General features: G+C 45.4%; 1 protein-coding gene across 4 annotated transcripts in view; it reads left to right on the top strand.

The window, feature by feature from the left end:
* TDRP (testis development-related protein 1) overlaps positions 1,899-15,555 on the top strand; it is a 60,627-nt gene continuing 46,970 nt past the window's right edge. The window contains exons 1-2 of one of the 4 annotated variants that reach the window (XM_021074628.1): positions 1,899-1,993; positions 2,630-2,834. In XM_021074628.1, coding sequence (XP_020930287.1) covers positions 2,724-2,834 — 111 coding nt within the window. In that variant the 5' untranslated portion in view covers positions 1,899-1,993; positions 2,630-2,723. 4 annotated transcript variants of the gene reach the window in all.

The following is a 15,555-nucleotide window of genomic DNA, read 5'->3' as shown; positions in this document are numbered from 1 at the left end:
GGAGAATAAAGGGATCCATGTTATTTGCTGAAGTGTTCTGAGTTACAGTTCCATGTTTTGTTTGTAGTGACCTTGAAGGGGCTGTGTTTGGATCCTGGCTTTATTTTGTAACCTCTACTTTATGGGTTTTTTGTTTTGTTTTGTTTTGTTTTTTACTTTTATCAGTGTTTGTGCTTGCAGTGTGTTTATTTTGACAGTACTCTATGGGCCCTGGGGTATAAATTCATAGTGTGTTGGTGGTACAGACTAAAACCCTTGCCACATCTACATTCAGTGTTTTTATTCCTGAAGGCTTTCCAACCCAGAAGGCCAAACTTATTTTGACCTGGTTTGAAGTGTGTGTGTGTATACCTATCTCCCTCTCTCTCTCTCTATCAATAGATATGAGCCCTTACATTCCTATGAAGAAGGAGTTCTTTAATTTCTACTGGGTAGAGTATTCTTTAGCAGGTGTTCTGTGGTTTTACATCAATTTGTAATATTTATGCCTGGTGGGTCCAGAGATATTTGGGGTCCTAGTGTGTGTGCCTGTGTGTGACTCACTGAGGAATGGATGTGGGGTGGGGGAAGAATTCCTAGGCTTCTTACCACCTTCTTGCTTTCCAGCTTGCTGCCTGATGTTTAGAATCTGGTTTATCCCACTCAGCTCCTTAGCACCTCCTAGAAGACCACTAGAAGACCACTAACCCTGTAAGGGCCCCCATGCCAGTCACCACAGGGTCTGTTCTTGGGGCTCCTGCATGCCTTTTCCCAAAACAAGTGCAGTTTTTTTTTCATTTAAAATATTTTACTGCTAATCACTTCTAGTAAAGATACACTGGATTTTTTTTTTTTATCAGAGTAGTAAAGTTACAAAGCTTTAAAAAATGTTTAAAGAAGGCTACAGTTCTGGATTCTTTTTACAAAATGTATTTTAAAATTCTTCAAGTAATACATATTAGGTGTGAAAACATAAGAAATACTAAATTGGGAGTTCCCATCGTGGCGCAGTGGAAGTGAACCTGACTAGGAACCATGAGGTTGCAGGTTCGATGCTGGCCTTGCTCAGTGGATTAAGGATCTGGCATTGCCATAACCAGTGGTGTAGGTCGCAGATGTGGTTCAGATCTGGCTTGCTGTGGCTGTGGCGTAGGCAGGCAGCTGCAGCTCATTTAGACCTCTAGCCTACGAACCTCCAAATGCCACAGGTGCGGCCCTATATTAAAAAAAAATACTAAATTATATGGAGTAAAAATTTCTCTACATAAGTTAATTTGCTGGGCCCAGGATTTGCGTATTAAAATTTTTATAGATACTAACAAATGGATGCCTTCCAAAAGTGTATCCTTTATACGCTACCAGCAGCTTGTGAACGTTTCCCTACATGGTACTCCAAACTGGGTTCATCTTTGCAAACGTTTACCACTTAGACAGGAGGCCTCTTATGTTCATTTGCATTTTCCCGATTACAATGGAGCTGAATTTTTTTAATATTTTATTGTTTGGCTCTTTTATGAGACAGGAAATAAAAGTCACCTTGTACTTGGGAACATGTGAGGTGCCTCTCCTGCTTCTGACTTTTGGTGACAGGCAAGAGGGTGCTTCGAAAGTGTCCCCCTCCGCCCTGCGCTGGGGTTCGGAAGGGGGCGCTGCCACGTTCACTGCGATTTTTTAATCTTACCTAGAAAAAGTAACAATTATCGATTGTTAAAATTACCTGTCAAAGTTCCTTTGATTGCCTGTGAATTACACCACATGTGGCACATTTGCTCTTCAATAGCAGGCTCCCAGAGCGCGGCGCGGGGGTGGGGGCGCCCGGGCGGGAACTGGGACCGCCTCCAGCCCCGCCTACCGCTCCCTGGAGCCGCGGACCTAAGGCTGTGCGCCTGCGCACCGTGCCAGCTCCGCGTCCTGCGGCAGTCGTCATGGTGACCCGACCACCGGGCCGCCCCGCCCCCCGCGCCTCCGCCCCGGAGGACCTGGCCCCGCCCCACCGCGGGGTGAGGGGTGAGAGGTGAGGGGGTCAGCTCCGGTGTGGGATGCGCTCGGGGTGAGGGCCTCACCTCAGGGTGGTGAGGGGGAACCCGGGTGGGGAGTGAGGGGTGAGGGGGGGGGTCGGACCGGGAGGGGTGAGCGGGGGAAGTCCGAGATAAGTGGGGGCCAGGTGAAGGGACCCCGGTGAGGGGTGATCCTGGAGTGGAAGGTGAGGGAGAGGTCAGCTCGGGGTTGGGGGGCCGAGGTAAGGACCTCGTGGGGTGGATGTGGGGGTGGGGACCTCGCTGGAGAAGGAGGAGCCCCGTCCTGGGGGGGCCGGGCGGGGGGCGGGGCTTGGCCGGGGGGCGGTGTCCTGGGGGCGCAGCGAGCTGGGGGAATGGGGGCCCCGGGGATGTGGCCTGGTCTAGAGGTGGGTCTGGTCCCAGGCGGATGGTGGGTCTGGTTGGGCACGGGAACCTAGTCCTGGCGGGGTGCGGGGTGGGGTGTTGTTGAGGATAGGCCGGGTTCTGGGCCGGGGGATGGTCCGGTCTGGGAGTTATGGGGGCCCGGCCCGGGGAGGGGTAGGGGTGAGGTGGGCTGGGTCCTGGAGGGTGGGCCCGCCCCGCAGCCCGGCCCCGCCCCACCCGACCCCACTAGCCGCGTCCGGTCCTTGCAGGAGCCGCAGCTCGAGTCCGTCCGCTCTGCGGGCCAGCTGAGGAGGGGCGCGCACGGACGCAGGGACGCACGGACGCTGAAGCCCGCCCCGGAGCATGTGGAAGCTGGGCAGGAGCCGGGTGCTTCTGGATGAGCCCCCCGAGGAGGAAGAGGGCCTGCCAGGAGGGCCGCCGTCGGCTGCTGCCCCCGCTGCCGCCGCGGCGCAGGTGAGGGGGCGAGGGGTGGGGGCGCAGGTGGGGGAGCGGGCAGGTGAGGCTGGGGCCGCGCAGCCAGTTAGGCTGCTGAGGCTGGTCGGGGGCTAGCCGCCGTGGTTCCTGGTGACCCCCACCACCCGCCACCACATTAGTAGTCACTGAACCCGGCGTCCTCGCCGGACACCCTCCCCCGCCCCCCGCGGGTTCGGGAACGCGGGCGCAGCCCCGAGAGGTGGGAGGGCGCAGGGCGCGCACCCGGAGCACCTCCGAGGCTGGCTTCGGGCTGTGGCCTTGCTGCGGAGGTGGACCTGCCTGCCCAGTGGAGGCTGCGCGGGTCTTTGGGCCGTCGCTCCGCGCCGAGAGTCGGCGGCCCGGCAAGGTTTGCTTTGGGGGCCGTATCGGCCTGCCTGGGAGAGCAAAAGCTTTCGGTGACCACGGCAACATACTAAGTGGGCTAAATACTTGCTTGGATAAGAAACAAACCTTAACCTTTGTTTAAACCTTTGCTAAGAGAAAGAGGGCAGATGTCCTTTATACAGAAATTGGAGAGATTCTGGCCTTACCAGTTCAGAGATATGCCTGGAATGTTTAGAATTTTTTAATTAAAAAGGATCCCAGGTGGATCCTGTGTGTATTACATACGCGCCCCTCCACCCCCACCCCCACCCTCCTTTCCAGCGCCGTATTCTTTTGCATGTGCAGTGAAATTTAGGTCAGAAATTCAGCTCTTTATTTTATTTTTAAAATGACGGTGGCCATAAAATTCCTTTTTTGTTAAATGTTTGGAAGCTCCTGTTGCTGTTAAACCTGCTATGAAAGTTAGTGGTGCTCTGTTTCTTCTCAGGACTTTAAATAGTTCACAAGATTGTTTCTTTCCCGTTTGGTTCTAAATAATTTCTCTTGTTACTGAAATTGTTTCACCTTGATAGGTACTTTTTTTTAATAGGAGTTAAATGCCTTTGATTAAGCATATAAGTACGGTCCCTACCCTAAGTGTCTTTCAGAAATCACTTTTTGGTAGTATTAGTGTTCACCCTAATAATTCTTTAAATCTCAAAATTTTGTGGTTACTCTAAACAGCAACTCTCTTAAACATAATGTTGAGAATTTATATGCAGTTTAAATGTGATTGTTATTTAAATCTGTAAATAACTTGTTCATCAAACATGAGCGATATTTTTCTGAATGTACTCTTAAAATTTTTAAATGGATTCTTCCTGTGTTTTGCTTCCATTTCTCCTAATGAATCCTAAAGCCTTTCTTTTCCTCTTAAATTAAATTTCTAACAGGGAAGGATGGGAGATTGAACATCCACATGTATACTACCTAGATTCATCCATTAGTAATACATTTGTTAAACTTTTTTCCCTGATCTTAAAGTGTACAGAATTATCTGTACTTTTTTTCTAACTGTGTGTGTATTGTGCTTGTGTGTTTTAATATAATTTTTTTTTTTTTTGGTACCCAGCAAAACTGAGTGGAAAAATACTGATAGTTCTGTATACCCTGCCCCCACACCTCCTCAGCAGCCCTGGTGCTATTAACATCCCATTTATTAAAATCAATGAACACCATTAATACATCATTTTCATCCAAAGTCCATAGTTAATATTTGGGTTCTTCTTGGTGTTGTACATTCCATGGGTTTAGACAAGTTTATAATGACAGAAATTCACCATTGGTGTCATGCAGAGTAGTTTCACTGCCCTAAAAATCCTCTGCTCTGCCAATTTACCCCTCCCCACAACCAGTGATCTTTTTACTGTCTCCATAGTTTTGTGTTCTCCAGAATGTCATACATAGAGTTGGAATCATATAAGATGTAACCTTAGCAGATTGGCCTCTCTCACTGACTAAGCAGTATTCATTTAAGATTCCTCCATGTCTTTTTTATGGCTTGATAGTTCATTTTTTAAAAATGCTGAATAATATCCCATTTCTGGATGTACCAGTTTATCTGTTCACCTACAGAAGGGCATCCTGGTTGCCTCCAAGTTTTGGCGGTTATAAATAAAGCTGCTATAAAACATCATGTTTAGGGTTGTGTGTAAACATTGGTTTTTAACTCCCTTGGATAAGTACCAGTGAGTGTGATTCTTGGATCATAGGGTGAGAGTCTCCAGAGTGGCTAAACCACCAGCAGCAAATGAAAGTTCCTATTGCTTCTTGTCCTTGCCAGCATTTGATGTTGTCATTCTTACAGGTGTGTAGTAGTATCTTGTTTAATTTGCATATCCCTAATGATGTATGATGGGAATATCTCTATGTTGTTCCTTTGCCATCCGTTAAGTCTTTGGTGAGATTGTTGTTCAGATTTTTTTGCCCCATTTTTTAATTGGGTTGATTTTTTCTCATTGTTGAGTTTTAAGAGTTCTTTGTGTGTTTTGGATAATAGTCTTTTGTCAGGTTTTTTTCCAAATATTTTCTCCCATCCTATGGCTTGTCTTTTCATTCTTTTTAACATTGTATTTCATAGCAGAAGTTTTCATTTTAATGCAGTCTAGGCTATCAGTTATTTCTTTCATGGATCCTGCCTTTGGTGGTGTTACCTCTGAAGTCATCACCGTACTGAGAGTCATCTGGATTTTCACCTATGTTATCTTCTAGGGGTGAGATTTGACTGCAGTTCCTTTCTTTTTTCTTTTTCGGCCACCCATGGCGTATGGAGTTCCAGGGCCAGGGATCAGATCCAAGCTGCCGTCTCAACTGTTGCCACAACTGCGGCAATGCCACTGTGCCAGGCTGAGGATTGAACCTGTGTCCGAGCTCTCCAGACACCACTGATCCCGTTGCACCACAGCAGGAACTCCTTGACTGCAGTTTGTAATGTTACTTTATTAAGGGTATCTATAGTTTAATGTGTTGCAAAAAGTTTGCTATAGAAAAACAGAAACATTTTGTGGCAAGTGAGCCGTACTCCAAATTTTACTTTATCAGGTGATTGATCTTTATTCCTAATCCAGTTTTTCTTAGAATAAATTCTAAAATTCATGACATGTCTACCATAAAATTTCTGCCTACAAAATTTTATTTTAAAATTGAAAGAGGTAGGAATTAATACATGATAAGGTTTTAAACCTGTTAAATTCTATCTCATTGGAAAGTTCTCATTCTGTTTCATTTTCATTCTTTCAGCCCAAAGTCAGTTGGCTGGTTCATATTAAACATGTAGGCTAGAAGTATACTTTGCCTTATTCTAGAAAGGCATTTACTTTGTATTCAAATCTGGTCTGTTGGACTTGTTTAAAAATAAGGCCACATAGATGTAATCTGTGGGGTTTTTGTGTCTGTGCATTGTTTTTTTTTTTTTAATAAAACAAAACAAAAAAAAAACAGGAGTTCCCCTCATGGCTCAACAGGAACAAATCTGCTAGTATCCATGAGGACACAGGGTTCTATCCTTGGCCTTGCTCAGTGGATTAAGGATCTGGTATTGCTGTGGCTGTGGCATAGGCCTGCAGCTACACATCCAATTTGACCCCTAGCCTGGGAACCTACATATGCTGCGGGTGCAGCCCTAAAAAGAACAGAAAAAAAAAAAATACCAAAAAGACAGCCAACGGAATGGAAAAACAGTTGCAAACGTTGCAACCGACAAGGGCTTAATCTCCAAAATATACAGACAGCTCAATAACAACAAAATAAATGAATAAAAATGAAAAAAAAAAAAGCTTAATGTTAAGTTCTAATAAGTTTGAAATGTGAGGCATTCAGTCATTACTTGGATTTAAGGAACACTTAACTGTTACTAAAATAGTTGTTTGTTTTCCTGTGCCCACAGAATGCAGAAATTCCTGGGCTAGGGATCAAACCCATGCCACAGCAATGGCAATGCTGAATCCTTAACTCTAGGCCACCAGGGAACTCCTAAAATAGTTTTAAAATTGTATAAAATAAATTTCTCTGAACTTCTCTTAGGCCATTGGCCTTTTTTGCCATGAATACACATCTATTTTGTATTAAAGTGTAACAGTGAGCGCTTTAAGGTGAATCATTTATTTTAGTCACTTAAAAAAGAGAGACAAGTTTTGAAGTGTTCTGGTGCAGCAGGTTAAGGATCCAGCATTGTCACTGCAGTGGCTTGGGCTGCTGCTGTGATGCAGGTTCAATCCCTGGCCTGGGAACTTGCACATGCTGTGGACATGGCCCCCCCAAAAAAGAGGGACAAGTTTTAATGGCTAATATTTATTTTTAAAACATATCTCTGCATATGGTAAAAGATATCTGAATATTGAATATTGGGTCTTTACACCTGAAACACAACATTGTAAATCAAATGTAATCCAATAAAAATTTTTTTTCAAAATTGGGCCTTAACTTCTTCCTCTTCCCAGTGGGAAGTATTGTTACTGTTTTTTGTACAGCTATACTTTTTTTTTTTTTTTTTTTTTTTTTTGGTCTTTATAGGGCCTTGCCCATGGCATATGGAAGTTCCCAGGCTAGGGGTCAAATTGGGAGTTGTAGCTGCCGGCCTACATCACAGCCATGCCAGATCCAAGCTGCGTCTGCAACCTGTACCACAGCTCATGGCAGTACTGGATCCTTAAGCCACTGATCAAGGCCAGGGATTGAACCCATGTCTTCATAGGTGTTAGATTCATTACTGCTGAGCCATGACAGCTATCCCTGTATAGCTATCCTTGAAACACTTAGGCATATACGTAAATGTGTGTTTAAAATCGTACATTTGCTTTCCCACTACATTTTTCCACACTTTGAATTGTTCCCTCAATGAATAATTGTGTGAGCACTTCCTGTCTCAGCACAGCAGCTGAAATACATTTTTAAGGCTGTGGATTATTAACTGCTAAAATTTCTCTGATTGTGACTCTTCTGATGCATACTGAGGTTGCTGAATTTTTTTTGGACTCTGCTTCTCCACTTTGTGTGGTGATGGAGGAGGAAATGTAGAGCTGAGACCCTCATTGATTTGGTTTAGGCTGGTTTTTCACTTGCTTCAAGCTGTGCTGCACAGGGATATGGCTAGCTTTAAATTGTTGTCTTTAAAAACAAAAATCACGGAATTTTTGGCATATTTTCATGTTAAAAATTCTAAAAGGCTTAGACATAATCTGTAGGCATTCCAAAAAAAGTGTACATTTCAGGTGTTTTTTTACTCTGCTTTGAAGAGAGGAAGAGCCAAGAGGTAGTAAATCTTAGTTTAGGTACACACTGTCATTCTTGTCTGGTGCTCTGGGGGCTCTGTTGAAGTTTGCTTTATGGTGTTGGGAGGAAGGGAATAATAACTAGATGGTTGATGGTTGATCTGAGTGCCTTAGTTCAGAAAATAAATGCTCGGAGGCCTAGCATTCTTTCTTAGGGGTGGTGTACTGGGGAGAGCATGGGCTTTAACCCATGCTTCTTCCACTTAGTGATCCATTTTTGGTTCCTTTTGTTATGTGAAGAGCTTCTCCCATTATTTTGTGTGTGAGCTTGTGTGTGCTAGACAGTATTTCCTGGTATGGGTATATAGACTTTTAATCACTAGACTTCTCTTGGTGACCTTTAGGAGGTTATTACTAGTCTCTTTCTGTTAGTCAGGAGCATCAATCATCTCACATATCTGAGGATAAGTGTCTGGAGGTGGGGCTGCAGTCCAAGGGCACCCGCGTTTGTTAAGTGTGATAGATGTCTCTGTACTCCCCTCCCAAAGAGGCCGTACAGATGTGTGTGTCAACCAGCTGTGGGTGAGAGTGGCTTTCACAACAGGCCAGCCGGTATGATACAATACAGTATGTTTGCACAGTTTTAAATTTGATGGGTGAAAAGTGGTATCTTAATGTAGTTTTAATTTATATTTCTCTCATGGATGACATTAGATAGCTTTTCCCATGTTTAAAAGCCTAAGTGCAGACTGGTGAAAACCCCCATCAGTCCTGTTACCTGTCACTAGATACAATTAAAGTGGAGTCAGAATGACTTTGATTTTAAGGACTTAAAGCTGGTGGTTTGGATTTGGGTGCTGGTTCCCTGTATACCTGATTGAGTCCTGCCTCTGCCATGTGAGGGCCAGGTGTCCTTTTGTCCAGCCACCGGACCCAGACGAGCTTCAGTTTTTTTTTTCAGCTGTGAAGTTGTGATATGGTTAAGCTCATACTAATGGTTGTCTGTTGTCCTTAGACACTGTTCTAGGTCCTCGACATGGGTTAGTGCCACTGCTTGCCAGATGTGGAACCCAGTCACAAAGCAGGAGGGTGATAGCTACTAGGTGGTGACTGGTGAAAGAGTCTCAGTAACCAGAATGTCGTCAGGCTCCTCTGAGCCATGTTCCCAGCCAGTCTCAACTGGCCTGGCCCGGGGTTGGGGGGGTGTGGTGGTGACGGTGATTCCAGACGTCAGCACGCTGGACACCTATGCTGGCCTTTTATTCACTTGATAGCATTTTGAGAGCGCACGGACCTTTCTTAAGAGTCATCTAGATTCCAGTCCAAAATCTCCCCAGAGAAAGGACTTTATGTCCACTTCTGTCCCTGATGCCAAGAAGGGGGCCAGGTGTGCAGTGGTGTGCACCTGTCAGTACTTATGAGGTGGTTTGCATACAGTGGTATCTGCAGTCGTGTGCAGGGTGCTGAGAGAACTGGGCCAGGGTGCAGGGGAGAGCTTGCAGGCTCGGTTTTATTTTCACTGGCCTGGGAGGATGATGAGAGCACTGCAGCCCCAGAAAGTCTGCTTTACTCCTAGATTTGGGTCCATCTGGGGGCAGGCAAATACTTCCTGCAGAGTTAGTCTTATCAGACATTTCAACATTAGCTACATCAGACATTTAGTCAGCAGAACAGATTTCATCAAATAAAAGCAGAGCGTTATTTGAGGGACTAGGAAGTAGGGTCCAAGTTAGACAAAGAAGAAAAGAAACAAGATCAGAGGTAAAATACTTCTTCCGTCTAGATTCAGCTGCTCATCTGAAAGGAGGCCTGAGGTTTCTCCTGTTTATTTGACAGAGTAGCAATGTCCAATAAAAATACAGCGCAAAAGTTTTCTAGTAGCCACCTTAAAAAGTTTTTAAAAAGGTGAAATTAATTTCCCAATGCAATATACTAAATATATCCAAAATATTAATTATATTAGTATTTAACCAATACAGAAATTCATTAATGAGGTATTTTACTTTTACTTTTTGTTCATACTAAGTCTTGGAACTCTAGTATGTGTTTTACATTTACCGGCAAATCTGTTTGAATGCTAACTTTTTTTTTTTCCACTTGTCCCATGGCATGTGGAAGTTCCAGGCTAGGGACTAAACCTGAGCCACAGCAATGACAATGCCTAGTCCTTAACTGCTAGGCCACCAGGGAACTCCCTGGATGCCAACTTTTCCTCAGAAATACTTGATCAGTTTGTAGATTTTATAAAGTTTGCCGTTGAAAAAGTAGATTGTTTTATTCAAGTTGTTCTAAACATACATAAAAGTTTTTCAGTAGCTTTAAAAAAAATTAGCATTTAAATAATTTAAAATGCATTTCCTCAATGGAACTACCCCTGTCCCAGCCCCCAGTGGCTGCTTAGCTGCTGGTGAGTGTCTGGGACAGCAGAGGTCTAGGTCTTCCCCCAGATTCAGACCAGCTGGTCAAAGGTTTGGATGCCTCTACTGGCCGTGCCTGTGGAGCCACTCCAGGAGTGCGCTGGGCCAGCCCCTCGGCTCCCAGCTCTGTCCTTGCAGCTGGGTCAGCTGCTTGAAGGGGGAGGTGTCTGTCTCCTGGGCCCTGGAACACTGCCCTGATGACGTTCATCTGCAGGTGCTAGTATTAGGCATTTAGATTGAAATTGTTATTCCTAAGAGTTTAAAATCCTAATTCATAAGATTCACTGAGTTTTAGTAGAGCTTGAAGTAATACGACTTAGAATATTCTCAAAAAATTGCCACTCATTATCACATTTGAGTTATACCCCTGGGTTTTGATATGTGAGTCAAAGTGAAGACCACTGAACACAGTCTAACTCACCTGTCCTGCCTTGCCTCACCCAGCCCTTCCCTAGGTGTGTGTGACCTGTCTCCATGAAGTGAGGCTGGGGACATTTAATCTGCCTTTATTAGATGGTCTGCTGAGGAGAAGGCTGACCTTGCCTTACTCCGGATTTTGGGGTGAGGGGACGGTGCAGGGCCATAAGCCCTAGCTTTGGGACTAAAACCCCAAGACTGAAGCCCAGGAGAGCTTTTGTTGTTGTTTCGGGATGACTCCAGACTAGGAACAGCCCCACAAATGCCTCGTTCTCTGCAGCTGTCTGCCCTCCCTGTGGGTCACACATGGGTCATCACATAAAGCACACTTTCTGCCCCAACGTCCAGTGGAAGGCCGACCCCTCTCACCTTTGCTTGTTGCAGAAACTGAGCAGAGGAGAGACCGGGGGCAGGGTGGACAGTGGCAGGGCATGGAGGGCAGCAAGGCCCAGGGTGCCCCTGACGTGGGCTGCACCTTCCAAGATCGTAGCCAGTGCTCACTGAAGAACACTAGAGTTCAGCTTCATGACCACAGTTGGAGATGGAAGTAAAATTTATATTGTTGAAACTAAGCGGCAGCTGTTAATCCACTCTGTGTTTGGACGATGCCGGAATGCTGAGTACTTGCTGATGCACAGCAGAGGGAGTGCGGTACTGGGAGAGCTGGTCTTTAGAACACGTGGCTACCTCGGGCTGGTTCCTGCTGCAGGCCAGGCCCCAGGAGTGCTCCGCAAGGCTGGGGAGCCTCGTGGGAACCCACAGGGTGGGACAGCTGACCCTCCTACTCCGTGGCTTCCAACTCGCAGGTGTACCTGCTGGCGGAAATTTCTCAGGAGCCCCCATAGCGACTGTGGTGCCTTCAGTGGCTCACAGAGGCTTGGAGAACAGAAAGCAGTTCGAGTCCTGCTGAGGTTGCACAGACCAAGCTCTGACACAGTAAACAGGTATCCTTTCTGCTGTCTGGTGCCACGTTTTTCATATTTTTATCCTTTTTATTGGTGATCTTGCTGGTTAAATGGTCCCCAATTATAGCATTGAAGTGCCGGCTAGCGTCCTAAGAACAGACAGAAAACACATGTGCGAGGAGAGTTTGGGCCTGAGTTTGTGTGCTGCCAGGAGCTATTAACGAACAACGAACAGCATGTGTTAACCAAGGCCTCTCTATACAGAAACGCGCACAAAACCAGCTATGTATCGAGTGACTGATGGCAGTGCTGTGCCCAGAGCCCTGTAGGAACCTGACTGATGTTTCCCCTAAGAGCAGTGATGGAGTATTTGCTGATTCATTGTTTGTGGCAGCTTTACAATGCAGCTGCCTTGAGTAAGGAGAATCAACTGGATTTTACACGAGGAACTTAAGGAAGTTAAAAAACTTGCACAGCATTACATAGCCACCAACAAGAATTTGAATCCAGGTTTCTCTGAGTTTATTTATTCTTTGGCTATGCTCTTTTTCTTACCTTACAGAATATCCTAAATTTGTGATATCTTTTTTCTTCATTTTCCAAATATTCATATTTTATATTCAGAAAAACCTAGGGCTTCAATAATCAGTGCCTTAAAAGGCATTGATAACAGGTTTTGGCTCAGATTTCAATATAACAAACATCATAGTATACATTTACTTTTTGCTGTGCTTAAGTTTTGTAATAATGAGTATATTTATGAAGTCTTACTGTGGGAGGTAAATGGTTCTCTGGTGAATCAGCAAGTGGAGAGTACTAGAGGGAGCTCCCTGGTGGCCTAGCAGTTAGGGATCCAGCGTTGTTACTTCTGTGGCATGGCTTTGATCCCTGGCTTGAGAACTTCTGCATGCCTCAGGTTTGGCCAAAAAAAAAAAAAAGCACTGGAACATTGTGTGAAAAGGACTGTACTGCACGCATCTACCTTTTGCTTTATACACCTCCATTTTTTACTTGATAAGTTGAGGAAGGGCAAGTAGAATTTAAGCTGCTTCGTGAGGAAAGATAGTGAGAAAGGGAGGAAATGGCATAGCAGGAAGACCCAAAACAGGTTTGTGAGGTAGAAAGCAGACCAGTTTAACTGGCAGGGGAGAGTTGGGACACCTCATGAGGGATAATGTGAGAGGCTTCTGAGTCAGAGCCTCGTGCTGTTTGACCATGAGTACTTGACTGAGGAGGAGTGATTAGAGGTGAGATGCAGATGGAACAGGTAGAATTCTGGTGTGGGTGTCCAGACAAGAAATAAGAGCCTGAGTTCTAGGTGGATGAGTATATCGGGAAAGGCGGGAAGAAACCTCCTTGCTGAGCTGGTGCCTTTGGAGGTGAGGATCACAGGCTGATGGTCACCGAGTGATCAGAACGCAGAGGTCACCTCTGAACAGCAGGAGGCTGAGGGAGTTGTTGCCTTAGGGAAAGCAGTAAGTTGACTGTGGACATGACTTTGAGGCAGTGTCTGCTGTCCAGGTCCACGAGCTGAGCGGGTGCTGGGGTGGGGGAAGGGCTGAGAGGCTTATCATTTGTGTGTAAAATCTGCAAGAACCTGGCTCTCCATTTCAGAGCTTACAGGGCAGTGGATGAGTGATCTGGGACCAGGGGAGGAGATGAGGGAGCTTGGGGTCCACAGGTGGACCTGAGCCCTGTCACTAACTGTGTGACTTGGGGTAAGTGGGTTACTTATTCTCTTTCCAGAAGCCCTGTTTTAAGTGAGTGGCCTAGAGCAAGAATTGGGAAACTGACTGTAAAGGGCTGTGCAGACCATGTGGTCTGGGGCACAGCTGCTCAACTGCAGCTGTCCTGTGCAGATGGCTGGGACGTAAGCAAAGAGTAAGCTGTGTTCCAATAAAACTTTATTTATGCAGACAGGGTCAGGCCATTATTGCTGACCCCTGTTTTAGACTAAGGCTATTTGAAGTCTCTTCTAATTTTAAGGCAACTTAATTCATTAGAGGTTTGTGATGTGAAATTTGTTGTGATTAGGGTGCAAATAGGAAGTCTTAATTGCTGAATATGGAAATAAATGGCCGTGTGCTAGAGCTCATTTATATTCTTCCTGAGCTTACTTTTAAATTAACAAGTGTGCACTTGTATAGCTTTCAGTGCTTCCATGTAAACTAATTGTCTTGTTCAGTCCTTTGTCTCATACCGCAATGAAATGAGTCATGCTCTTGTAGCCACGGAGAAGACATTGAGAAGCACATGTGATCACACGCAGCATCTTAACCCAAACAGAGCAAAGAGGAACTGAGAGATGTGTTTGTACATAGAAGGAGCTGTGTGGAGTGGTGCTCTTCTTAGTTCTGTGGAGCTGGGGGGCCGGCAGGTACTCTTCTGGGAGAGACTGCTGATTTCCCCCCGTTTCTGTTCCCCAACCAGACTTCAGTTCCCAGCATCCTTTGCACCAGCAGGGGCTCTGTGTCCAAGTTCTGGTAGATCACAAGGGAGAGGAAGCCATGTAGGCCCCTTCCCAGATGTGTCCTATGTAGGTTGTGGTTGTGGGAGGGCAGTATCCAGAGCTGTTGTGTTACAGCAGCAAATTTTATCATAACCAAAAGGCTTTATTACACAGTTCTGCTGGTGGCCTCCTGTTGGCTATATACCATTACTTCATTCTCCCTCTTCTAATCAGTTAAACTTTAAAATAATACCTGATGTGATTTAGTGTTTCCTTATAACTATTTATATCTTTTGAGGTCATCTTTGCCAAGTATTTGTCTGTAGCTAATACTAAGCTTGTTGACTAAAGATGAATAATACTTTTTAAAAATAAAATTGTTTTCGGATCCCTGATTTTGCTCAGTGGGTTAAGGACCTGGCGTTGCCATGAGCTGGGTTGCAAACGTGGCTTGGATCTGGTGTTGCTGTGGCTGTGGTGTAGGCCAGTGGTTACAGCTCTGATTCAACCCCTAGCCTGGAAACCTCCATATGCCACAGGTGCAGCCTTAAAAAGACAAAATAAATAAAATTGTTTTCCAGTGATGGTGTTTTAAACAATAAATGGAGAAGTTTTGCCCCATGAGGTAATTAGACATTCTGTTTGATGTGGTAAGAAAGTATGCTTAGAAGTTTTACAGAGAAAGGACAGTGGATAAGTAAGAATGATCTTCTCCACACCTTTCCATTTTTGTCATAAAAAAGCCAATAACCCCATGTTTTTTTTCTGATACTAAGCAGTTCTCCAGTTCTCCGACACCAACTGGGTATCCTATGATTCTGTTCAGTTTTGATTTTAACTATCCAAAGTTAGCACAAGTTAAGGGCCCAGTCCCACAGGACTGCTTCTATGTCGGAAGTCAGCCACATGGGTGCCCAGGCAAACGTAGGAGTGATGCCAGGAGGGTGGTGAAAGGAAGCCCAAGACCTATTTTTCCATAGAGACCCTGACTTAACAAAAAAGCCTTCATGACTCCAGAAACCAGTGAAGAGGTTGCAGTAAGCCAGGCAAGCACAGAGCCAGGAACAGCTAGCTGCATTGAAATCGCAAGGAAATGGCTTTGTTTCCCCTCTCACCAGCCATTCCCACAAGTGCACGATTGGTAGTAAGTGCTACACTTGGGACTCCTCCATCAGGAGGGAAGAGTGAGACATTCCCAACATTCTGACTTTTTGAGAAGCTGCCCAAGGAACTAAGTTCTGTCTCACCTGGCTGGCATATGTGGAATATGCAGCCACTGAGAACAAGCATGAGTTTGGCTGCTTGTTGCAGTATCAGAGAACCTACAGCTCTGTAGATGCCAGAGGGAGAGAAAGGTCACATGCTCTGGACAGAGGAACTGGGAAGAAGCTCCAGTTTGGAAGTTAAATGCACTAGCTCAGAGAAGACACATTCCCAGAA

Source organism: Sus scrofa, chromosome 15, assembly GCF_000003025.6.
Source record: "Sus scrofa isolate TJ Tabasco breed Duroc chromosome 15, Sscrofa11.1, whole genome shotgun sequence".
NCBI classification, from domain to species: domain Eukaryota; kingdom Metazoa; phylum Chordata; class Mammalia; order Artiodactyla; family Suidae; genus Sus; species Sus scrofa.
The sequence above is the reverse complement of the archived record's forward strand: the minus strand, read 5'-3'. Positions and strand labels throughout refer to the sequence as shown.